The 26,321-nt window shown below is 40.0% G+C and overlaps 2 protein-coding genes across 7 annotated transcripts in view; one reads left to right on the top strand and one right to left on the bottom strand.

Annotated features, from left to right (window-relative positions):
• The window catches only part of TUT4 (terminal uridylyl transferase 4), a 42,598-nt gene extending 29,231 nt beyond the window's left edge, over nucleotides 1-13,367 (bottom strand). For 3 of the 6 annotated variants that reach the window (XM_057367032.1, XM_057367027.1, XM_057367031.1), the window contains exons 1-3: nucleotides 13,260-13,367; nucleotides 4,275-4,950; nucleotides 2,430-2,593 (exon numbers count right to left, since the gene is read on the bottom strand). In XM_057367032.1, coding sequence (XP_057223015.1) covers nucleotides 2,430-2,593; nucleotides 4,275-4,836 — 726 coding nt within the window. In that variant the 5' untranslated portion in view covers nucleotides 4,837-4,950; nucleotides 13,260-13,367. Of the gene's footprint in view, nucleotides 1-2,429; nucleotides 2,594-4,274; nucleotides 4,951-6,933; nucleotides 7,003-7,054; nucleotides 7,124-13,259 lie in introns of those variants that run through there. The other 3 variants (XM_057367029.1, XM_057367028.1, XM_057367030.1) reach the window with 3 other exon arrangements.
• A 3,755-nt stretch (nucleotides 13,368-17,122) lies between these two features.
• GPX7 (glutathione peroxidase 7) lies at nucleotides 17,123-26,098 on the top strand. Its single transcript, XM_057367025.1, has 3 exons — nucleotides 17,123-17,356; nucleotides 23,494-23,755; nucleotides 25,572-26,098. Exons 1-3 carry the CDS (start codon nucleotides 17,150-17,152, stop codon nucleotides 25,733-25,735), a joined length of 633 nt encoding a protein of 210 aa, XP_057223008.1. The 5' UTR covers nucleotides 17,123-17,149; the 3' UTR covers nucleotides 25,736-26,098.
• The last annotated feature ends 223 nt before the right edge of the window (nucleotides 26,099-26,321 follow it).

Raw genomic sequence — 26,321 nt, 5'->3', positions numbered from 1 at the left:
AAACCAGTTTAGTTTTGCTCCAGACTTGTTAGCATGTTTCCAGGAACTGCTATCAGTTAAAACTGGGAGAGAAAAAACCTACTTTAACATTTTCATCCTAATTCTAATACATCTATATTTATTAAAAGCAAAAAGTATACTGAAAACACCAGATGTTTAGACAGTGACACCACAGTGAATGAACGCCATTTTAAGATGCTAAGGTGGACCACAGAGCAATTAAAAAAATTTGACTTACCATATGGAAACCTAAACCTGTTAAATTTGGGCAAGTTTTTCCACTTGCTGAGTTTGATCTTTTGCTTTTGGAAAAAAAACCCAGTCTGATACTCTCCAACTGTAGAGTAAATATCAGTTTTAAATACTGCTTTAATAATGAAATTCATTATGCTTTTTACCGATTTTCTTTATCCCTATTTTCTCTAAGAGGGGTACCTAGTAAGATGAAATTCAACATCCATTTGGAAAACAACTTATAGACAGTTACACTTGGCTACCTGGGAAGATTCAAGTATTTGATGCCTGATGACTGAAGTAGATAAAAAATATTTTACCACTCTTACATAATAAAATGAATATCAGCAATAAAAGCATTTTTAAAAAAAWTTATTTCTTTACAATACTGTTCTGAAGTATCATGTCAATAGATATTGCCAGGAAGGCTGAATCATGTAATCACTTTTATTTTGCCTTTATTATGGAGACTTTTGAAATCATCTAGTTATGCCTAATTCCAATGAAAAGGGCAAAAACTCAAAATAGCAAGACAAAAAAGTTACAGATTACTACTCATGTAAGTTAGATGCATTCAAATATGCCAGGTCTCAGGAAATTTGTCCTCAGATATTCAAGAAGCTCATCTTTAAAAGAGCCAGTTGTATTTKAAAGAACTCACAGAGAATGGGAAGGTTCCAGATCATGAGGAAAGAGAAACTTAAGAATATCTTTAAAGGGCTAAATAAGACAAGCCAAGGAATTAGAGACCAGTCAGAATTAGCATTCAGAAAAATACTCTAATAAATTATTAATAAGCACATAGGGAAAAACCAGGTCATAGGTGACAACCTGATCTGCTACAAACAAATTGCACTAACCCAATCTTAGGGTGGCTTTTTTAAAGATAGGTCATAGCTCTTGAAGAAGCAGCAGCAAATTTTTGTCACTTGTCATAGTATCAGTCTCAAAAGGAGACCATAAATATGATCCAAATAAAGAACAGTAAGGTGGGAGCAAAACTGCTGAGATATTTGTCCTCACAGCACCCATACCTAAAAGTATGTGCCAAGGATTTTTCACCAGGGGTCCTTGTGAGGTCAGAAAAATACACACTTTTGTTGAAGAGTTGGGAAATGAAATCATTTGATTATAAAAGATATTAACTTGGGAGAGGATACAGAAGATGTAAAATGACAAAAAGTTAGAGAAATGGAATAAATAAGCTCCAACCAAATAACATCACAGCAAAATATCATTCCTCCTTAGGTATTACCAACTGCAGAACACACAGGGCTGGGAACACCTGAAGGAGCAGCTCTCAAAAAAAGGCTATGAGGATCAGAGCTAGTCAAACTATAAGCCAACATCCTACTGGTGCTAAAACAGCAGAGAATCTAAACAAAAATGCCATATTTCAGAGAGATGAAGTCAGCTTTCCTCTTTATATGTAAGACTTCAGCTGAAATTGTACATCCAATGTTGAATAYTGGTTATATGATGGAGTCTAAAGAAAAGTACCAAGAATGAACCAGGAACTAAAAACCCGCAAGAACAATGAACAAAGAGGGCCTAAAAAAKACTTGACTGCAGGAATGGTAATGATTTTTCCATGTGCAAAATGGTGTGAAAAAGAAGTAATAAACTTTTCGTTATTTTCCTAGGACAGTATATGAGGGTTTAAAATCCTACAAAAGACATTTGCATTAGACATTAATAAAAACTTCTGGGTTACCTACACTGACTTCAACATTTGTTTCACTAGAGATAATATCAAGAACAATTCAGATGAACATTTTTAAGCAGTCATCTTCAATATAGGGACTGGTGAGAAGTAATATACCAAAAAAAGCTCAAGGTTCTTTTCAATCCTGGATTCTGAATTTACAGGGAACCAGACTTAAATCTTAGAAGATAAAACCTTACTTAAGTGCTGGAACTGTAAACCTTCATATCTAGAAAATWAAAAATACTGTTCTGCAAAGGCTACATGTGGAACAAAGGGAACATTAAATTTCCAATCCATATCATCTGCCAGGATGAACAACTAGTCAACTACTGGACACAGTATTTTAGACCAGAAAGTGACTCATTATTAAAAAGAAAGAAACAGAGGCAGCAGGCAGTAGTAGAAATACCACCCAACCAGAAATATGGTGATGATAATGGAAGAGGACACACATTTTCTTTTTTATCTGATAAATAACCCAACCTACTTTTTCAAGTCGGGAGATATAATCTCTTTCCAGACGTTCTTCAGCTTGTTTCAATCCTAGTTGCTGTTCAACTGTCAGATTAGATTCATCAAGAACACCAGTGTTTTCTAAATAATCCGCTTCCAATGTATGTTCTTTTGTTGATTCAGAATTCTTTATTTTACCTAAAGCAAGCAACAGTTACTTTCTTCAGAGTAATTCAAGGAGAGGAAAAGTGAAAATTAAAGAGTACAGAGCAGTTAAAAACCAGACACAAATTAGAGCTACATTCCAGTTTTTTGTCCAAAGGCTGGCCAAGATCACCTTAAACATTAAAATTGTTCCAGTATGTTAACCAGTATTTTAAAAAGACTTCAGAGACTAGTCTGCTACTAAGAATGCCATCAAAAGGACAAAGAAAAGGTAGATTAATTTTATGTTTCAGTCAAATTCACAGTCTCCTAAATTCTTCAAGGCAAGAAATGGTTTTGTTTGTCATGCCAAAGAGAGTAAACAAGATCCTGATGCCTTACTGYAACAGAAACAATAAATACTAGCCATGAAATTATTTTACACAACACATTTTGTTAAGGAAGTAAGTCACAGAACTGCCTCAAAGACATTCACCCAAATGACCTTAGAGAGCCAGTCAGCAGGCACTCCCAGGCCAGCGTCTGGAAGCTGCTGCAGTTACACCTGAACGCTCKGTGACACCTCACACCCACTGACAGCAGCCCCAGAACGCTGCTGCTCCCAAACACAGCTCCGTGCCACAGGGCCAGTTCCTCCACATGCCTATGGATTGGTCACAGGCCACTCATCTCTACAAACATCTACAGCAAATTATTCCAGTCGATTTTACACAAGCAAAAGTGAGGGTTATTTGTGCTTTGTCTTTTCCTTTTTCTTTCCTTTCAAACGAGATTTGTGCCCCCAGACTAGCAAGGAATCAAAGCTGAGTTAAGTTTTCAAGTCCTGGTTTCTCGCTAACAGATGGTCCCCACAGTACATAATGGTGGTCTACAAAGAGCTGACTGATCACAGGATGCTGCCATTTCAACTAGTTTTTCCTGTTAAACAATATTAAGACAGCTAAAAAAAAATACATACTTTATTATTTTCCTTGTATTTCCATATAAGCAACTGCTGTAGTTGTGGAAATACTTCAAACGGAAGGTGAATACTGGCATGGCATCCTTAAAACAGCATTTTTATTAAAGAAAAAAATGCTTTCTAGAGAAGTGTGAAAAATCCTGAACTATGGAATTAACCTGGTGAGACAAAGCTTGATCAATAGATTTAATTTGAACACTGAAAAATATGTGTAAGAATTGCAMACTCATAAGGGCAACCACTGATGAATGACATGTATTGCAGAGCTCCCTAAATCAAGAAAAATGCCTCTCAAAGCCTATTCTAAACATATTTAGTAACGRAAAGAGCAAAACAGTCACAGAAAAAAGAAGTAAATATTTCTTCCTTACCTATAACAAAAACTTTTCTTGCTTATTTTTCCCCTGATCTTTCTGAAAAGCATTTACTGGCATTTCCCTAAGTGGMAATGATATTAGGAAGGGTTTCCCTTTCATAAGACACTATATTCACAAAATTGCCTGAAACCCACACACACTAAGTAGCTTACAAAGATGTTTAGGTCTTAGACATGAAAAAAAGGACAGCTATTAGCATAATCTCTTGTTCTCTAAGCAATATGCTTGTATTAACATTATGTTCTCTCTTATTGCAACCAGCAACTCAGTACATGTGAAAAAAATAACACGAACAGAAACATCTCAAAGCCCATTTCAGACTGCCAGCAATTACACCAGAAGAAAATGGAATAAGGCAGTGTTAACTAATACTCACTGAAGTCATCAGGCTTATGTTCCATTTTCCTTTGATCTGCAGCAGTCTTACCAGGATCACCAGCCTGATCAACACTAGTCTTCAAAGTATGAACTCCCACTGGATTTTCCAGCACCAGTTTCCCTTTCTGTGTAGCTGTTAAGCTTTCCATACTAACCCCATTCCCAGAAACATGGGAGCCTGCAGAGTTTTCTCCCACTGCTTGGGCTTTTGTCTGTTTCAGGTTTTCCACTGCTGATGATACATTAGAAAATTTTTTTGCTTTTCCATGACTTCGATCCTGAACATTTGATCCCGTATCTTTAGTTCCAGGAATACAACTATTTACTTTGCATGATTTATTTTCTCCTTGTTTTTCGGAACAAACATCATGTTGTTTACTTTTTTTGCTGCTGTTCCCACTTGGAGAACTTCTCCCAACATCCTTCACAGATTTGTCATTTCTATTATGTTTATAATTTTGATTAATTGGAACTTTGACTGTTTTGCCTTCCTCACAGACAAGACGGACAGACTTCCTTGGGTCATGATTTCCATTCTTTGAGCTCTTGGCCTCTTCCATTATAGTGAAGACCTGCTTCTCCTGTCTCTTGAGACCACTTGAAGTGCAATTCTTCAGCAATTTGCAGTTGATTTTAAATCCTCTGTGCAGGCAAGGATCGTAGCTGATTGTCTACTGAAGAAATAATGATAAGACAGTTTTAAAATTAAGGAAAAAAATTTAATCTCTACGTAGACAGCACATTAAATAAACTTCTCTAAAGGAAGGTGTAAATACAAATTATTATAGGAAGCATATTCCCCCCACAGGCATATGWGCATTTTCATAATACATTTCATATTAAAGTAAAATTCATGAAAATTTTGATCATCTTGATTTGCATTTAAAAGATGAGGGATACGAAGAGACAAAAAATGGCAGAACATGCTTAAAAACACTCAGTGATAAACCTGCCAACAGCTTGCTTTTTTCTATCCTTCCTATTTCTGGCTTTCTGAACAAAAACAAGAACCAAGATGTCTGCAACTACACTGGGAAAGAAAAAAAAGAAAAAAAATTAACACATCTAAAAAATACCACTCAATTAACACACAGCTCAAATTAGCCACTAGAGAAAACTWATTCAGTTTCCAGAAAGCCAGCTCCATTTTATTAACTGATTTAAAAAAACATTTAGGACATAGCTCAATGTATTAATAATAAACCTGATCAATCACCTGCACCTCCTATTCTCATATAAATTAACTGCCAAGAATTAAGTAAGGTTTTGCTTAGTAAAAAAACACCACAAWTAGTAAATATTTTGGTTAGCTGCAGATTCACTTTAGTCATCTAAACCTCAGCCCTTTAGGTGGTATATGATCATCTGAGCTTTATGTTGGAGACAATTCAAAGGTTGTGTTTCCAATGGGAGGAGGTTAAGCATGAGTAAGTGGATCTGTTTGTAAGGAATTTTATTAATATAGAAAATGAAGGCAAGAATCTGTACAAGAACTTGGATTCTTTTTCTAATAACATCGAGAAAGCAAYTGAAAACTAGGAGAATGAAACATTACCCATAGAAGAAAATTAATTTTGGAAAATTATAGCAAAATAGAGAGTGCAGAGTTTCTCTCTCCCCTGTCCAGCTGCAGATTTGGTAGGTAAATGCATGATCCATGGACATTTCTGGGGTTTAGAGAACCCATGACTTATCATTCAGTGAAGAAAAGAAATAATAGAAAAATCTATGGATTACAGCTATTACAAGTACTTTGCACTTTAATAAAAAGAACCAGAATGAAGGATCAGATTAAAATGTCTGCTTTAAAAAAATAAAACAAAAAACCTTTCTGAATATTATCAGTATAAAATACAGTAAATTTTTTTCAGGCTATATAATACAGTTACTATTTCTCTCACTTTCRAGAGACACAAATCACGAAAAACTTCAGGACATAAAGCATGTACTAAAAATAGTTCTCTTAAGTCTCTATTGATGTAATTGAAAGTACATATCTTTCGAAAGTGAAAATCAAAGAACCAAACAAAACCCACAGGAATTTTCCTGAAGATGCTGTTAGCATCATATTCTTCAGTAAAATACAAAACCTGCAGAAGAAAAAAAATCTGTATTTCTAAATTTGTTCCAATGGCTAAGTACTTTATCTCACAAATATATTCAGTTAATATTGCAACTATTTTCTACGAAAGACTGATTGCACCTTGCTCTTACTTYGAGATCAAGAATCACAGAGATTAAGCAATATTTGCCTTTGGGCTGTAGCCAGTCTTTCCCATAGCAATTCTTATCAAAAAGCAGCAGGAACTGCTGCCCACCTGTATCAGCACTGCTGAAGCCTCAGGGTGGTACAGAGAGCCCAAGGTCCACCCAGGTTGGCTAAATTCAAGTTACTCCAATCCCTGAGCACCAGTATAAAACTCTGCTCTTGAGACTGGTGAGCTGTTACAGCTCTGTACAGATGCCACTGTCTTTAAACTCTGCTGGGGGTTTGGTTTTTAATTTCATGTAACCAGAAGAGAAAAGTAGGACTTTTCAAATTCTAAACTAATCACGCGTTACTTGTTCAACAAGAGGGGAGAAAAACTTCCCAAACCAAAAAAAACCACCAAACCACAAAAACACACATCAATTCCACCTTCACTTCTGACACCCACTTCTCCCTTCAGCTGCGGGCCAGACCACACCAAGGCCAGCTCCAGGTTCAGTGGAAAGAGGGTCAGGGCAGCTCCAGCTCCAGGCAGAGCCAACACCACCCTTGTCCAAGCCGGTACTCACTGCCACTCCTGGGGCTGCTCCCTCCTGTGCGCAGCTCTGCCGGGAACCAAACAGGAAAACCAATCCAGTTTAACATAAAGCTGGCACCAGGCAGGAGGAGAGGAGGAGCACGGCTGGTAGTAACAAACAACTCGTAGGGTGGGGACAACTCCTGTTGGCACCACTTCCAGATTAAAGCTACCATGAAACTCTGGCATTGGAGGAAAAGTGGGGCTGCATTTTGTCCTGGTTTCTGGACATGTCAAGTTGTTGGTCATACTTTCGGAATAGTTTTTAAAAAAATCTGCAAAAATTATYCAAATTACTTGATCTTGTCCATCAATAAAATATACAATTATATATWTAAAGAGAATATATAATCTTTAATSAAATGTACAAATGTGATGGGGAAAAGCAACTAAGGAACTGCTCGTAAAATCTAGAACCCAGCTAATAAATTGAGTACTGTGATAGTGTTACATATCAAGAGAGTGAACATAATCAAGTGTAAGTAGATAATGTTAAAAAACCACAGCTATAGTCTTTATTCCTAAGAAATATGAATGAAGAGAGGTCATGGCATTTCATAAAACAAGAATATTCTGTACTAAAATTAAAAAAAAAAAAAAAAGTTAGGAATTCCACAATGAAATGCAGAATCTAAAATGCAAGTACAATAATGTTGCTGAGCTTTGGGCTTTCTCTTTCTTTCCTTTTGATCTTTAATACTAAAATAATTTAGCAAACAAAATAATTTAAAGTGCTACAACATACTCAACAGCAACCAAATCAACATCTCACAAAAAACTGCAAAGTAAACCAGCTAATAAAATTTAATATGAGAAACAAAACAGAGAACTYTCCTAAACCCAGGACAGATACAAAAAGATCCTCCTCTGTCAGGTATCAACCATCTACATATGACACAGAGGGAAATGGGGAGAGGGAAAGGAGTGCCTCTGAAAAAAAAATAACATGGTTGGAAACAAAAAACACTGGAGTGGAGTGAATCAGTGCTGAGGTGGCATCTTTCTGGAAACCTGGATGGCAAACCTTATTCACRAGTTCAGGCTCATACCAAATTGCCAGACCTGGAATCAAAGAATAATTTTCTCCCTGCAAGGCTGGCAACAAAATCAGAGCTTTYTGCCTGCTTCTGCAAAGCGGGGTATGATTAACCTGTTGAAAATATTTCAGCATATTTCATTTATTCAATATCCCAGTGTTACAAGGGACTTGGTTTCCTCTGCTTTGTGAGTGTACGGTGCCAGTTACTACTCTGAAATCTAGCTCAGCTCTTGGCTCTTTTTAGAAAAATTATCTGGCTGAAATACAACAGCCTGAGGTCAGACAAGATACTATTTRACTTGAAACTCCAGAAAATTATTAAATCTATCCGTACCTTTAGCAACCAAATTAAAAACACTTATAATCGRCTTTGATTAGTATTCATTTTAGGCTCACAAACTGAAGAAATGAAAACGTTTCACTTTCATTTCTGCCAGTTTCTTTTGTTTCCTCCCCCTTGCAGACCAGCATTAGAAAATTCTGCATTTGAATTGCAAAGAATAGGGTAAGGCTTACTTCCAAACAGGGGGAAACCACAAAAAAAGTCTCAAGATATTTCTACCCATTTGTCCTTCCACTTCTTCCCCTCAATTTGTTCTATGTATTCAACATACATTTTGGGTTAGATTTTCACATAGCAGGGCCTCCTCAAAGACGAAGGCCAAGTTAAAACTGTGAGCTCTTCCATTGAGAATTGCTCCTTTGCAAGGCATTTATTTTTTAATCATTTCATTAGCAGCAGAACTGACTCTACCTGGTTTCCTACACATTCATTTTGTGCTCCTCTGTCACACTCTCRATCACAGCCCCTTGGGCAAGCAGGGGAGACGTGCTGGGGCTGGAGGAATATCCACCCTGTCTGGTTTGTAGCTACTCCCTGCAAGGAAATGGAACTTCCTCCTGCTTTCCCCTCAGAAGACCTCTCCTCTGCTGAGGCGTAATTGTTCCAGAAAACAAGCAGAAACTTAATGATCCTTTGACATTACTTCAAATATATTCTAAAATATGGTCCCAACTGGCTGAAATGTCCAAAAGTAAGGACAMGAGCAGAGAAGAGCAACTAAAGGGAAAGAGAACAGGCTTGTAAGTTTTGTTTCCCTGGGGAGTACTAGATAAAATATAAACAGCAAAAGTACTACAAACATAAGTGTTATCACCCTCTTYCTATAAAGCATTCCCTCCTTTGAGATAGGGAGACTTGTATTTTATCCAAGACCTGCTTTTATCTCTCCCATTATGATTGTCCTTAAGCTCAGATCTCCCAGCCAGCCTTCCAACAGTAAGTGGGGTGATTAACCTCAGTGGCCCCCCCACCTCATTACCAATATAGCCCAGCTGAACTTCCTCAACAAAAACAAAAGGAAATTCTGCAAACAAAGGTTACAGCCTCAATCACAAACAATAGGAAAGGTTGTCTTCTGCATTATGCTCAGACTGCAGCACAGGTAATGTCTACAGACACCCCTAATGTGCTGGGGAGGGGAGCCTTTCCTGGACTGTTTAACTACCTTAGGCCCATTTTTCTCTCTGAGAACTTCTGTAAATCATTCAAGCCTCTCCTACGTTCTTTTTCAATTGTTAAAAAAATGTGATCACACAATTATGTCTTATTTATGAYGAACCAGACATAACTTAGAACAATCTACTACCACGCTTGATGTTTTTCCAAAGTAYTTAAAACTAAAACTATCAGAGATTACTGGCCACTAAAGCGCCTCAGGCTCCACCGGCACTAAACCCATCGGTATTCTTAGTAACAAACATAAGTGCTACATAGTGTTTCAGAACTCCCTCTTACTACAGGATATAAAATTTATCCTAGTAAGTGCAATACTACCAAAATCTATCTGGAAGGAAGTCAGCACAGTGCACACAAACTTTAACACACAAATCAGGGATGCAACAAAATTGAGACTCTGGGCTCGGTGAAGATAAGGAACTCGGTAGGAAGCTCTGACACTGTATTTACAATGTGGAAGACTGAAAACCTCTAAGGAATGATCATTAGATAAATAACTGTGTGAGTGTGTGTGTGTGTGTATCTATCTATCTATCTATCTATCTATCTATACATTTAAAAATAAGTAACACTGTAACAGGATGATACCTGTATTACAAAAGTACTGCTGAATTACTGAAGTAACAGGAAAGGCTCCGGTTGATACAAAACTTAGTAACACATATAGGTGCGAATATCTTGCAATAAAATTATGAAATAAGCAAAATACGCTGGATGGGAGATCCATAAGGGCTATACTTGTTACAGATTACTCTGCATTGACTCACTGTTTTTTCTACTGCACAGTATGACTCACTGAGAAGGTGAGAAAAACCAACGTCACCCAACGCCAAGAACTGCCACTTTCTGACCTTACTACTTCTGCTGCCTCCCCTTCCAAGCTCGGGTGAGCCATCCTCTCTCAGTCACACCAGCTGAGTTACAACAGTTTCCCCTACCTCTCTATTTCATATAGGCTCCTCATGCTTTCATACATTTTGGTTCTGTTCCTATGTTTTACTGCAACAGTCCWTTACAGCTCAGACTCAACTGCAGCAAACACTGAAGCCAGAGAAGGGGCAGCACCTGCCCCAAATCTCACCAAAGATCATATATGCTGTACCATACATGCTGGGACCAGATGACTGGAACTGACACAAGGGAGCTCTCACTTCAAAAACAAACACACACAACATTAGTACAAGKACCCGTGTGGAGGCTGGGAAAACACAGCACTGCACCAGTTCAGAGCCTTTCAGAGGCTAAACTGGCTTTCAGAGGCCTCAACTGATCAYGAAACTGGTTTWAATGGCAGCCACACACTGRAACCAATTTATTAATCTTAACCTTAACTTCTACTTATGCTCAGTGCTTGTGTTAAATGAAAATACAACAGGATATTTTGTGGCATAGAAGCTTATCTGGATCTCGTATTTAAGGAATAGTGAGCCCTTCACCCAAACTGGAATCCTTGAGGAAGGACAGTCTTTGAACTACTTGGTACCAGCTGCAAACCAGTTCACAAACCACAGCTACAGCAAACAGATCTCCTACCAGTATCCTCATGCCTGTTCACCAGGATCCAGCACTTTCACTACTGAAACAAACATGCTGAAAACCACGACTYCAGGAAAGCTGTCAAGAACACAGCCACACTCACTGGACTGAGTCACAACWGTTTGTAACACGAAACTGATTCCAGACTGTGTCAAGCTCTGCTGACACYAAAAACTAATATCTAAAAGTTACTTCATGCTGGCAATAGTATTTCATGCATCAACAGAAGYGAAAATAAAATCTAAKGACATCTGATAAATWGRGTTTTTTCAAAGATTTGCTGAAACCTTAGAGCAAAATTACAAACCAAGGATACAGTATGAGTATACATGAATATACGCATGCATTTCTGGTGAAAATTGAAGAGTAAAAATTGCATTAATGTGTGTTGTTACAAAACTTAGGTAATTTGCCTTTTGTATTTCTAAGTTTAACAATTTATCAAGCAATATAAAAAGCAGTATTAATGTGCCAAAAGCACCAGAAACGTTGACTTCCACTGGATTGCTTCTATTGTGCAAATTAATCCACTAAGCAAATTACAGGATCCTTCTTTCTATGACTTYTCAGCACCAGTCAGTACCAGTATTGCATTATTTCACTAAAATAGTAATAAAAATAAAGTTAATTTAGTAGAAATGCTTTGTAAAGTTTCAAAAGCCAGAATGACAACTAGAAAACAGAATATACTCTCAGCCAGTCAAACTGCCTTASAGTATCAACACAAATGCAACAATCCAAAACCATTACTCTGACAAGCAGATCCACAAGACACTTAAGAAGAGCTCCTCAGGAATCACTTGCTTTCAAGTAAAACACAGGAACCCTGCTCCCCTTTTCCTCCCCATAGCAGCAATTCCTTCAGAGGARGAGCCAGATAAATGCCCTGCACAGTGCAGGTGCAGTGGTAAAGAAATCCAGCAGTTTCTTTACCACTGCAAGCTGAGGTATGAGAGAAAAGTCCCAGCTGTCCTCTGTGCAAGAACAGAACACAGGAGGAACTTTCTGATCCCTCTTGCCTATCTTCTGGGAACATATCCCAATGTATGTTCTGGGAAAAGGTAATTTTATCACAAAATTAATTTTATAAAGGTTTTCGCTAAAGTTAAGTAGAAAAATGATTAAAAAAAGCTCATTGCAAAATTGGTGTTTGTAAAAGAGACCTCTTACTCCTAATATAGCATGTTCTGCCAAATCCTGTAATTAAGTCATAGTTCCATGGCTGGYTTACTTTTCTTATCACGGAAATAATTATGTCATAACTATCTGGGGTCAGACTATCCAAAAAGCACCTACTGAAACCAGGAGTACAAGTCAAAACCAGAAACAACATGTATCCTCTATTTTCAAGCAAATGCAATGACCCCTGTATCCAGGGCACGGTGMTCAGGAAGCCAAGTGACGTGGAGGTGGCATGGATATAAAAAAAATATTAGATCCATACTTAGATACAACTATCTTTTTAATGTACTAATCTCTACCTTAGCCTAAATCCGATTATATTGTTTCTCTGTGTGTTACGAGCTCATCCTCCTTTGATATACCCAGAAACAACCTTAAAAGCCAGGAGGCCTCAGGTAATATGACACATTCAGCCAACTGGCAAATTACAACATATTGCAAAAGCAGCAAAGTCGTTCAGCTGTATTTGTATACAAAATAAGCCAACAAAAGAGCACAACCACGTCGGCGAAGGGATGCCTGGGTATCACTCCAGGCAGATCGTAATCCACGGAAAGGAGAAGCTCCCACGGCGGAGTGGGCACGGGGCACTTTCCCCGCGGGCCTCGCCGACTGCRGTGGTCTCTCCCCCCGCAATATTTAATATCACAACGGTTTGTTGTGCGAACAACAAACCGCACGCAGCAGCTCCAGCCCGGATGCGCCCCCGGGGGCGGCCCCGGCCCCCCGCTGACCTTGGGGCGGCCCCCACACCGCGGACCCCCGGCGCTTCCCCCGCCCGGGCGCGGGGCCCGAGGCCGCCACGGGCCGTCGAGGCGGGGCAGGGCTGGGGCGGGGGGCGCCGGCGCGGACAGGCCCCCCCGAGCCCGCCTCCCCCCGGGCCGCCGCCCCCGGCCGCGGGGAGCCCCAGGGCCCCGGTACCTGTGTGCGGCGCTAGCGGAGCCGGCGCGGCGCCCCCGCCATGCCCGGCTGCGGCTGCTGCAGGCCCCGACGGCAGCGGCTCAGTCCGGCCCGGCCGCCATGTCAGCGGCGCGGTGCATTGTGGGGCGAAGGCGGGCGGGAGCGCCCCGAGGGCGGCGGCGCTGCGGGGCGGCGGCGGCGGCGGCGGGGACCGAGCGGGGCACGATGCCCGCACCGCCCCGGCCCTGCTGGGCACCCTCCCGTGCCTCAGAACCTYCCCCTTGCTGAGGGGGCGACGCGCCCCCCTCCCCGTTTCCTCCAGCGTGCAGGGCCTTTCTCCCCCAGTGCCACAGCGGCAAGCGGGGATGAGGGAATAAGCAGCATATTTTTCCTTAAATTCCGCCCCCCCCCCCCCCCCCCCCCCCCCCCCCCCAGCAATCCCAGTGTTTCCCCTTGTTTCTCTTCCCAGGCCTCTTCCTATGCATAGAATCAGCAAAGTTGGAAGAGACCTTTAAGATCACCCAGTCCAACCGTGCACCCAGAAGTGCCACAGTGTCCCCACAGCCACTAAAGCACAGAACCCAGCGCCAGCCAGGTCCAGACGCCTCCTAAACACCTCCAGGGATGGTGAYTCCATACGGCAACCTGTTCAGTGCCCGACCACCCTAACAGGGAACATCTTTTCTCTTAGTATCTAATCTCAATCTCCCCTGTCTCAGTATAGAACCATCTCCTCTGGTCCTTTCCCTGCAAGCAGCAGAAGGGGCCGGCCCCTCGCTATACACTCCTGTCGGAGCTGTGGAGAGCGATGAGGCATCAGCTCCTCAGGCCCTGTGGAGCAGATTAGGGCTCGATGGAGCCTGGGCTTTGGTCCCCCGGCCCCAGGGCTTCCCCTTCTCCTTCTGTGCTCTCTGAGAAGGATGGGAGCGCCCTGGAGACCTGGGGAAATTACTCCAGGCTCCCTGATCTTGGCTATGAAGGTGGCCCCAACAGCAGCCAGGGACAGTGGCTTAGGCAGCGTGTCTGCTGGCAGATCTGCAGGTCTCAGGGGAGAAGAGCYAGCCTGCCTGCTCTTGGCAGTGCTGGACGGTGACCTAAAGGCACTGGCAAGTGTTTGTCTGAGGCAAATCCCTCTGCGATCCAGTACTACCCCTTCTTGGCAGTGAAACGGCATGTTGTTGGCACTTCCTAGCCCAGGCTAAGGAGGCCTTTCCAGGAAAACAAGGCAAGCAAAAGATTAGTGTTGAACTACTAAAGGGGTTCAAAGGAAAGTATGAAAAGTAATAAGAACAGTAGTGCTGGAAACACTACCTCAGGCAGTCCGTGTAGGTAAACAAAAGTTGCAAAATCTGTAATACTGGATTCTATAAATACTGACAAGACATACTTCTGAATGTATTGTGAAGTCAGCAGAATCCTTAGAGGTAACCTGCTTTTTTTTTTTTTTTATTTTTTTGGTTCACTTGAAGTTCACTCTTTATGAAATTAGGACTGGGTAGCTCAGGGTATTGCTCATGGGATGTAGTTCAAAGGTTTCACCTTTAGGGACATGAACCTTTCCAGGGCAGCAGTGACAGAAACAGCAGTGCTGCTGAGGGGACAGCTGAGGTTAACTGGCTGGTGGTTCGAGCCAGTCCTATTTGACAAAGACTTTTATGAGGTTTAGTAGGCCAAAGATTAAATTACAGAAGTAACTAGATTATACTTGCTGTTGGATACACTTCTGCTAGATCAACATTGAGACATGCTAGTGAGCAAACATACCACAGTTTGCAAACCTGCCTGGCGTATTTCCTTCAAATAGTTGGATAGACTTTAATATGAACTGGTAGTGCAGTTTGGCTCTGAAAACTTGCACCAGTGTAAAGCCAACAGTCTTTGACATGGTCTCTTTCTCTGTGTACAGGAACAATGGTTCCTTCTTGGCTGATGTTAAAGAATGTTTTATTGCAGGGAGCAATATAGAAACATGGCACTAAAAGAGGAAGCAGAGTTCTACTGCTGGCTGGCCATTAATTAAGATTTCCCAATTCAGTGCCAGTGAYAAAAAAACTTTCAGATTCTGGGCTCAGTTTGTAGGAGAAAATACAGCTCTAAAAGCCACTAAATTTTATCTAGAAATCAGAGATAATAATCACAAAACTGTAGGAAGTAGATTTTATGAAGTCTCTTCCTAGAGCAAAACTCGCTTGTCTCATGTTGCAGTATGATGTCTCATTTTTGGTCCTATACACAAGCTACTAAAATATTATTCCTCAAAAATGTAAATGTGTACTGTAGATTTCTTTTCAATTTTTTGAAAAAAATAAAAAAGCTTATGCTGATCATAATTGGAATGATTTTTATCAGATTTTTTTAGGATTTACTAGATTTTAAATACCTATTTAAATGGCTATATCATACTAAAGTCCTGTTCTCTTTTTCCAGCTGTGTCTGAAGAAACTCTAAATTGTAGAAAATTCACTTATCAAATGAGAAAATCATACTTACTCTCATCTAAAGGRAAAGTTCTTGGTCAATACTAGAGCCAGGAAAGTATACAGGAAAATACCACTTATCTGCAAAGAACTTCATCTTCACACCACAATGTATCTTTCCTGTAGACAGCATGGCAGAAGATTTTCCRTCTGTCTGTCTGCATATTTTTGTTGCATATTACATACCTTCTTGATGTGGATGTCTACTTTAACTGAAATACATAAAAAATACTGAAATGCTTAAAAATGACAATTGAATTTTTCAACTAGCTATACATGACTACTTCATTTACAGTAATGCCAGTCATACTTGAATTACCTAAGGAAATTTAATCAAAATGTTAAAGATCTACCAARACTCAGGTTTTTTTWAAAAAAAACCCAAACACAAAATGAGATTACAAAATGTAATTTGTTCTTCAAGAAATAAATTTCCAATATGCCTTGGAGGCACTCTTAATTGTTTTCTGTAAATCACTGCATTTTGCCTTTCTTTGCCAAGAACTATCAGAATCACAGCCATGGCTSGCCAGTTTCTTGGTCCAAGAAGAAATCAATGATCATCAAGCACTTYCTATTGTTGTTACTTTGTAAGTACAAATCCTTTCTTCCAGGGGGCATAGCAGCAAACTGTACAAATAGCAGGCTTTTGCAGACAACCCAAGAATGACATCAGTGCACTGAAGTGGTGTTTTGCTCTGAATGTCTGAATGCTTTGATACCAAACTCGGTTCCTGATGCTTTATGCATCTTTCTTGCTTGAAAACCCACTGCTAATGTGGTTTCTGCCTTTTCATACTGTGAGACCAGTGGCCTGGCCTCTCACTTCTCACCAGTCAGGTGCATGCAGAGCTGAATTTCCTGCAGACCTGGCTGGTGTGGCTGTTTCATGTGGTGTTGGTGATTCTGGTTTTGCTGACTGTGTGCTGTGACTCTCGTTTGGAGCACTYGCCTCAGTAACCAGTAGCAACCAAGCCACTGCTGTCCTTTGACATTACACCGTAGTCACCTGCTATAGTTAGTACACCAAAATAAGCCACTTGCAAATCCATCAAAAATCACAACATAGTTAAAGCAGGATCTTTAATAACACCAAGATGATGGGTTTAATCCCTTYATGGGCTATTCACTTAAGAGCTGGGACTCAATGGTCCTTGTGGGTGCCTTCTAACTCAGAACATTCTGCGATTCCGTGAATGGCATCCCACAGACTGGAGCCAACTAGTACTTTAAAACCATAACCGCCCTTAATCAATGCACCACTTCCACCACGAAATGCTKCATTTCAGAGCTTGTGCATCCTCCACGGAGCCATCCCGGCTCGTTGCRGAGCGGACAGAGCTGCCGAGTGCCGCAAAAGGCCCGTTTGCAGCAGCGAGGCGTTTGCGGCAGCGCGGCCGGGCCGGGCGGGCAGAGGCGCGGCGGCCGTGCAGCATGCTGGACCCGGAGGGCAGTGTGGAGCATCAGCCTGCCTCCTCCTTCCCCAAAGTCCTCCTCATCCCTCTAGCCATGCTCTTCGCAATTGCAGCGCTCCTGCTCTTAGTCTTTTCCGCTACGCGGCAGAAGGAGCCTGATTTTTACACTTTCAAAGTTGTAAACATCAGGGGCAAGCTTGTGTCTCTGGAGAAGTACAGGGGCTCGGTAAGTGCGGCGGGGACGGGCGGCTGCCGCCCGGGCTCACTAACAGSCAGCCCTTGCATGTCCGCGGAGCGAGCGCGGGGGGAGAGGGCTCGGAGCCTCGCTGCACACCCGTGTGCATCTGGGCTGCTCACTCTGGGACTGACGGGACCCCGCGCTGCCCTTTATCGGACACGTCTGGCTAACACAGGCTCCTCTTCAATAAAGCGTTTGCAGTCTAACCCGCCGTGTGTGTCCGCGTCTTCTCCTTCTGCAGCCGCCTGCTGCCTGTAGACGTGGCAGGCAGGGAATGCGGCCCTCCTGCCATTCTTGCAGTAGGATGGATTGCTCTGGATTCTGGCTATTTCACTGGAAACTCAGAAAGTTTGTGTCTTTGTGTAACTTACTTTTGGAWTTTATTTCTGCCTTTTAACTGCATGACTTCTTGTATGTTATTCTTATCTAAATCCCACTCCTTTTTCATGTGCTACATTAAAAAAAAAAAAAGGGATTTGATCAGTTGCTAATGGAGTTTACAGATTTCACCGTAGTTAGTAAAAGCATGAGAMGTTATAAAGTATCAGAGTATCGTGAAATTGTAACAACGTCATGCAATTCCTCTCTCGCTTTTTAGTGTGACAGCAGTTGAAGAAGGACACGTAGGCACATACACTTTTATGATGGCTTCTAMATTTTATCTACATATTACATTAAGGATTTCTAGGCAGAGCTTTCCACAGCATTTTAAAACAATGTCTTTGACTTAAAATTATTTTATTTAATTTTACTAGTGGTTTGATCATCTAGGAAAGATGATCAGTACCTATGGAAGTGTGAAAATAGAACTTAGCRCACTGATTATACTTAATACTGTAAACTCTTGTAGCCCCATTCACAAATTATAGAAGCTAAAATCGGCATAAATCCCACAAGTGCCGCTCTTAGCACTCAAGTGACACRTCTATGATACAGTCAGGCAGTCCAATAGTTAGCTGCTGCCCAAAAAGGCAGCATCACATCTCACTTTCATCCTTTTTCTYCAGCTTTTGTGTTTTCACCTTCTTCTTTCCCCTCCTCAGGTGTCTGAGCTCACTGATTCATAGCAGCAGGTCACCAAGACAATGGCAGGAAGACAGAGAGGGTATACAAGGATAATGACATTTTCTTGAGCTCAGCAGAAAGGGATGCTGGTGGATTTGGATCAAATGAGAGGTCTAAATCTTATCTGGTCAAAGTCCTCATCCCCTTCATTCACCACTGAGATACAGCAGAACTGGTCCCATGCCCACTCAAATATCTATGTTGGAGAAAAACATGGAAGCTGTGTCATATTGAGCAATATTTGTGCTTTTWAAATTAGCTCCTTCCAAAGGCTCTGTCAATAAATCCTGTTGCTAGGGCATGTTTTGTCTGCACATCATCTGCTAATCTGAATAAGCAAATACCACCTGTAGCTTCTCTATCTCAGGGCCAGAATCCACATGGAAAGGAGTTAAGGGGAAACTTGGAAGAATTCCTTACAGCCACTCCACAGAATGCTGGGGGTGTTCATCCCCTCTGGAACAAGCTGCAGAGCCTGGTGTGGAATCTCCTGAACAGGCAGGTTCAGGGTGTGTGCTGTACCCCAGTGCTGGGATTCCAGGCCATCCCCACGGCATGAACTGGCTTCATAAACAGGAACTCTAGAGCTGTGCCTGGGAAAGGTAATACCATTGAGGAATGGTATTCTTTGATCTCATCTAGGCCTCATGGAATAGTTTATTCCAAAAAAGTGACAATCAGCTTCTGTATGGAATAAAAGATAGATTTGCATTCAGAGATCCTATTAATKTTCAGGCTACCTGCCCTTTGATAATACATGTGCATAATTTTAAAGAAAATTACAGCAATAAAACACATCCCTTCCTGTCATTATGTTGTCAGAACTCAGTATCAAGATAGAAAAAGGTTAATTAAAACTCCCCTTTATTTCTTAAAATAAACTTGCTTAAATCTGCAGTTAGATAAGTGATGTTAAGGCGTAGGTTTATCATAATATTTTAAAGCTATTAAAAGAAAGCAAATAATATTAAAGTACTACGTGTGTGCCGGTGGTGTTTAAAGGAAAGTGAGTCACTAGTTAGCTCCTGGAACAATAGTCTGCTAATTGCTAAACCAGCTTTTACCAGCCTTAAGCTTTCTGGCAGATGTAAAGAAGACATTTTCTTCAATTCAGTCACCCAGCTAATTTATTTAAATAACTACTTAATTGGTAGTCAGGAAACTTACTTGGAATTGAAAAAATCCAAAGGCTTCCAGACTAAAAAAATTAATAAAGTCTGCTAATTCCAAAACCACAAGAGCCTTGTTAAGTATAAACAATCAGTGCAATTCATGACTGGCAGAATTGTTTTTCAATAACTCATTATTAATATAAACTTCTGTGTATTCAGATGATTGAAACAATTTTGTCAGAGTAAGAAAGAAAAGACTGATTGATATTAATTCACTTTCTACTTGAGTGTATCTTGATACAAACCACAATTAACCTTTGTTATATAGAAAAGAAAGGGAGGACTATTACCACTGAAAAAAGAGTTGCACAAGTGACATAGATCAAAAAAATGTCTGGTTTACTGTGTTGTGGAGAAGGCCATCCTTCTATGGCTTTTCCATGCTACCATAAAATGATGACCCATCTACATTAAAAATGAAGGACAGTGATGATGGCTGGACAAGAATCAAGAGGATCCAAACAAGATTCGTTTTCTATCTAATCTAATTCAGCCATCTTCTGTTTTATGGTCTGTATCTGATATGCTGTAAGAGGCAGTATTCTTACCAAAAATAGTACRTATTTGGGAGTCAGAACTCCCAAACATCAACTGTTCCCTGCTGTGTTTATGCCTATGTAATGGTACCAATCTACAACCCAGCTAAATACAGTGTGCTGGGGTGGAATTAAGCAGTGTCAGTGCAGTGCCTTTGGAAATCTTGAACCATAGGTACTATAATCATGTAAAAGCATTAGGTACTATAATAATCTAAGTATTATTTTTGACTAAGTATTATTATTGAAAGTAATGCTAGGCACTCTGGACCAGAGCTTGTTTCAATCAGAGAATGTGGCGTTCCTGAGTGTGATAAATACAGAGCACAGCCACTGAATTACAAATATTGCTATTTGTCCCATGAAGGTGACAATTCCATGAGTTGGTGCAATCTGACACTTGTGGCTGGTTCTTCCATCAGTCAGACGGAGCCAGTTTAGAATCTCCGGGTCTAAAAACCCAAGTATCCACTGTCTCTGCTGAAAGATGAGCAAAGGRTTACTTATTCCTGAATCTGTCCCAGGATTTTTCCCTAAAGGAGGCAGGCTGGTGTAAAAGTCAAGTAAAACAAGAAGAGTTTTTGCAGGGTTAAATAAATGAGTTCACTGCTAGAATGCATGGGTTTTCTGAGCAAAGGGAAGGAAAGGATAATATTAAAAGGTCAGACAACAGCTGAAAAAGAATTCCACTGAAATGAAATAATTTTGTGAGGTCCATTGAACTGTTTGCACTGCACACTAGGTGGTGTGCTTGACTTGCACTCTCAGAGCCTAAAGTCAGGCATATTGAACTTAATTTAAATCATTAATAGCTGTAAGAAGTCAAAATACAGCCTCCACATGAGAGCATTAAGAGAGACCGTTATTTATTAAAAATAAAAGACAGACCAAAAAAAAAAATCACTACATTAAATCACTTCCAATACCAGACACCTGAAAGATAACTCAGTAAATATTTTTAAAGAATCATTTTAAACATTCCTTGGGAAATAGTAATAGATAATGAAAGTTTTCATTATATGTGTAAGTTATACTTTTAAGAGGCTTGCACTATTACATTATAGAGTTCAGTAATGGAGAGTTCAGTTACAGAGAATGCATTTTTCTAAGGGTAAAAGAGAATCATAATGTGTCTGCCATCMCAGGAAATGCTGCACATAATTTCCATCTGTTTTGGGGAAAATGTTTGGAAGTTTGCACTGTTTGCACTGTAAGCTCTTAAGCCTTTCACCACCATGTCAAGTAATCACTGTTTTTAAACAGCTGTAAGTTAAAATTGGGGGGTTTTTGAGTGAATTATTTCAAGCCCTCTTTTTACTTAAAATCAAGYAAAAGTTATAAAAGCATGATTGTTTTCACTGGCAATTCCTCTTTCATATCTGCTTTTAATATGAACACAATGCCTACACAACCTTATTTCCTCCAAACGTCCAAAGATAAATTCTTACATTACCATTCYATTTGAGATAAAGTACCAATAGCAATGAATTCAATAAAGTGTATGAATACTTCTGCATCGTGAAAATGCCAAGGCCTAAACTATATTTAAAAAAGCTTCTAAAATTTCATGTGGAAGAATTACATGTGACTTCAGCTCTTAGTTGTGTAGTTTATCTTTACTTCATACTAAACWACAGTTACCACTATGCTCAGTAAATCAGATTATTTGAAAAGAACAGAACTGCCAATAGTTATTTTTTATRTCCAACAAATAAATTCCATTTGAAATGCTGAGAGTCTACAACAGGAATGCATCATAAAATTACCTCTTCTCTAGGAAAAAAAAATCTAATTACATGCCATAACTCTGGATGTTTTAGGAGGCTGAATTTTAAATTTCAGGCACAGCTTGTAAGTTTTGTCTGAATGAAAGTGGTGATATTTGGAGGTCAGGTGGCTGCAGGTCATATTTCAAGTGTACAGGGGTTGCTTAGATTGCATCCTGTTGATACATTACACCACAAAGTAGATTACACCAATTTGTGCTCTGTAAGATTACCTGCCTTCCAGGGAAAGGAGTGCTACTCCAAAGYCACTTTAAATTCAGGAGYTGGACTTTGATGATGCTTGTGGGTCATYCCAACTCAGGATATTCTATGATTCTATGATAGCCATATAGCTACACAAAGTAGAAAATACACAAAGTGTTAATGTTTAATGTAAGAAATCACAAACACCAGCATCCCCTTAGYTTTTTGTTTACTCATTCCTACCCATTCTAAACATTTAATCTTATGATCCTATACTTTACCCAGGTATGTACTTTTACATGCCAGTTTGTTTTCTGGTTTTAAAAACACTATGCACATGTGGGCATTTTTTTTCATGAAATAGAATTTATTTGCCACATCCTATTTTCTTAGACACTTTTGTATGGAAGTATTAGAATAGACTCAATTTATATAGAATGAGCGGTAACTCACGAACTCATGAGAATAATAAAAGAGTGTAAGTCTAAAAGTAAATTCCAAATGTTATTTAAAGATAAAATATCTCAAAAACCAATGACAAATTCTTCACAGCTTTGTGAAACTATAATATGTGTCAGTTCATGCTTAAGTCACTTAATTTTCCCAACAAATTCTGTCGTTCCTGTAACGCTCACCTGTCTGTGACAGCCTCCTCCCAGCTGGATCTGTGCTGGATCTGTGACACAATGCACAYGGCATTGAAATGATCCACTGCAGGAATGACTTCAAAGGAGAGTGGGCAGCCTTCATCCTTGGGATYTCTAATTGAGGCAGTAAACCTTTGTGCAAAAACAGTTACCATTTTCTCACAACTGAGTAGATTTACTCTGGAAGTGATGGGAAGTTTTATAACCCCAAATCCTGTAATTGCTTCTGTTAACTTCCAGCTTCTCTTTACTTCCATCTACACTGGCAATGATAAACGGATCAGCCAGTTCTGTGTAGGCACCAAATTCTGTGCAAGGAAAGATGTTGCAGAACAGATGCTTCACAATAGATAAATAACAAAAAATACAWCAATTTGCTTTTCTTTTGTGCAGCTGGGTATATCTGAGCTGGATCGTCACTTCTTAAATGTGCTTAGAAACTGTYCAAAAGGCAGAATGGAGAAATACAGATTCTCTGTAAACTGAAAATTAAGGTTGCTTAGCAGTTGATTAAGTATCTTAATGGTTGCCACAGAGGAGTACTTATAAGAAATATTAAATCTTCCTTTTGTGTACAGAAGTCATTTTAGTTTCAAATGTGTTCGGTCACCATTCCCTACCATTCCCTAGACTCTTCTTTTTTTTTTTTTTTTTTTTAATAATCTGCATTCCAGCTTACCTGTTGGAAAACTGACACGTGCAGCACATTTTTAAATGTGCTCTCTTGTTCCTCAGGTGTCTCTAGTTGTCAACGTTGCAAGTGAGTGTGGGTACACAGACAGCCACTACAAGGCCTTACAGCAGCTACAGAGAGACCTGGGCCCCTACCATTTCAATGTGCTGGCATTCCCCTGCAATCAGTTTGGGCAGCAAGAACCAGACACCAACAAAGAAATTGAGAGCTTTGCACGAAAAACTTATGGTGCCACCTTCCCTATGTTCAGCAAAATCRCAGTCAGTGGAGCTGGTGCAATTCCTGCCTTCAAATACTTAATTGGTRAGTAACCTACAATGCTGGAGGATTGTTTCTCCAGTAAAGAATTCCTCTGACACAAAATACCATCCAACAGAATAAAGATAYCTATGGTTGTGTTCCCAGAGTTGTCAGACTCAAAGAGGTCAGAAGTCATGTAGTCAAGTCATGTAGTCCCTCCTCTTGTGCAGGGCAGGATTTTTCTGTCAACCTCTGACAGCTTTGACATACCTTCCAAAAAGATCTCCAGAGACCAAGACACATCAATAGCAGATGCCTTGTAAAAGATGATCCAATAAACTTCTATATGGAATATAGGTCTTGAAATATTCTCTCTGCATACAACACCCTGACCTTACTTTTTCCACTGTGCAGCCTCAGTGACACAAATGCTGCAGGTTGGATTTAGAAGACTCATCTCAAGAGCTGTAGGATAAGTGGAAGGAAAGCACCTCATAATTTAATTTACTTAAACAATCAAAAAGTGAAATCAGGCACTTAAAGTTGTCCTTGAACATTCCCTTCCTCATTCCTCCCCAAGTACTAGAACAGCCCTACTGTACAGTTCCTCCAGTTCCAATCTGCATTATAGCCAGCGCTGAGACCTGAAGASGTTTTGCTGGTTCTTACCAGCCAGCTGACAAAATACACATTCTCTATCAAGACACTACTTTTCTTGTGCTGAAGAAGAGCTCTAAATACCATTTAAATGCTAAATTGAAATGCCTTRACCCAATGTGAAGGAAATGTCTTTCAGCAATGAAATACAGTAAAACCCAGTGCGACACCTCAGCTGCATTCTGCAAGGACCAGATCCCCACTGCCTCTCTGCAGCACTCCAGTGTTCTCCATAAACCACTGAATTTATGTTATGTTTAATAATGTTATTATTATTATTATTTTTAAATACCCCAAACTCACCTCCTTCCAGCTGTCTGTAATGGATCCCTCTGCGCGCCAAACTTCTCTGTAATCCTTTCGCATCTCTGTTTTGCCCAGGAGGGTTGTTCCTACAGACATGTCCCAGGAAATTTGTAAAAMCTTGTGTTTCCCTGTTGGCCTGCCTGCAGAGGGAGGCTGCTGGAGGCTGGGCCTTTATTCAGCACAATTACACTATAGTTAAAAGTGTAGGTCTGGCTGTGTCTTGATGATACTTTGAAATAACTTCTGATTCTTATGAGGTTTTGCCCAAGGTATGATCAGTGGAAAAAAAAGATGCTAATTTGTCTGTAGCRTCTGTACTTGTGCTTTTAGTGGGATGAGGTTCCTGGTCTAATTGAAAGTCCTGAAAATCTTGTTAGTCACATAGCAGAATAGTACAGGGTAYGAGTGTGACTCATGTAAAAGAGTATGTGATCAGTAGATGAGAATTAAGTGGAAACTTGGAACAATCACTTCGTTATTTCTTTGTGTAGCATTTTTTTAAACAATCTTCTGAAGCATATGATAGTGGGTGCTTTTGGAGAGAAAATTCTGGATAAGCAAGTAATCAGTCTTGGTGCTGATAGCTATATTGTCGTGTCAAATTCCATTTTCCTGTTGGTGCTCAGGTATATCTGTAAAGCACAGCCACACACACACACATCCCCTCACAAACTTTAACACTGATTATTGTRCTTTCCCCTATCTCAAGATTCCCTGTGTACATAGTCTCCAAGGAGCTGCTGTCTAGTTAAACTTCCCTGTCTGTCAGAAAATTAATCTTATTCAGTCTGAACTTCCACATAATTTTACATTCCTTCTCCCTCTGAGARGTTAATAATCAAATTGACATGAACAAATGTCAGGAATTGACTGATGTGGTTTTCTAATATTTAACTTTTTTTTTCCTCCCCTATAGAATCTACAGGAGAAGAACCAACTTGGAACTTCTGGAAATACCTAGTGGGTCCCAATGGGAAAGTAGTAAAGGCCTGGGACTCTACTGTCTCTGTAGAAGAAATAAGACCCCATGTTACAGAACTTGTAAGGAAAATCATCCTAAAGAAGAAAGATGAATTATGACTTTCAAAAATCTCAGTGTGCAAGTTGCATCTTAGTTGAGAATTATGGCTGGACTTTCTATTATCACATTCCAAAAGAGATGATATGGGGAAGGGAAATTATGGCCAGTTGAATCTCTATTCACCATCCTAAGAACGTAGACAACAGCAAATTAGCATGGTCAAAGTAACTTAACTTTTTTCTCCAATCAAATTCAGTTTGAGTTTTCTAGGAAAGATAAATCTTCAGCAACTGTTTCTTTCCCGATTTAATTATTAATTGTTAGTAACACTACAGGAAGCCAGTCCATGTAGGAAGAAAGATCAGATTAATGAGAATTTCCTGGCTGGGATCTCACTGATACCTACAATTCTGTTGTCATATTTTGATATGAATTAAAAAACCGAATTAAAAAAANTCCCGATTTAATTATTAATTGTTAGTAACACTACAGGAAGCCAGTCCATGTAGGAAGAAAGATCAGATTAATGAGAATTTCCTGGCTGGGATCTCCCTGATATCTACAATTCTGTTGTCAATTTTGATTGCAAACTGAATAAAAAAAAGAAAAAAAAAAAAAAGAAAAAAAAGAAAAAAGTGCATGATT

The sequence above is a fragment of the Malurus melanocephalus genome, unplaced genomic scaffold (genome assembly GCF_030028575.1).
Source record: "Malurus melanocephalus ecotype Western Australia unplaced genomic scaffold, MMel_1.1 scaffold_74, whole genome shotgun sequence".
NCBI classification, from domain to species: Eukaryota; Metazoa; Chordata; class Aves; order Passeriformes; family Maluridae; genus Malurus; species Malurus melanocephalus.
This window is presented reverse-complemented; position numbering and strand designations above follow the sequence as displayed.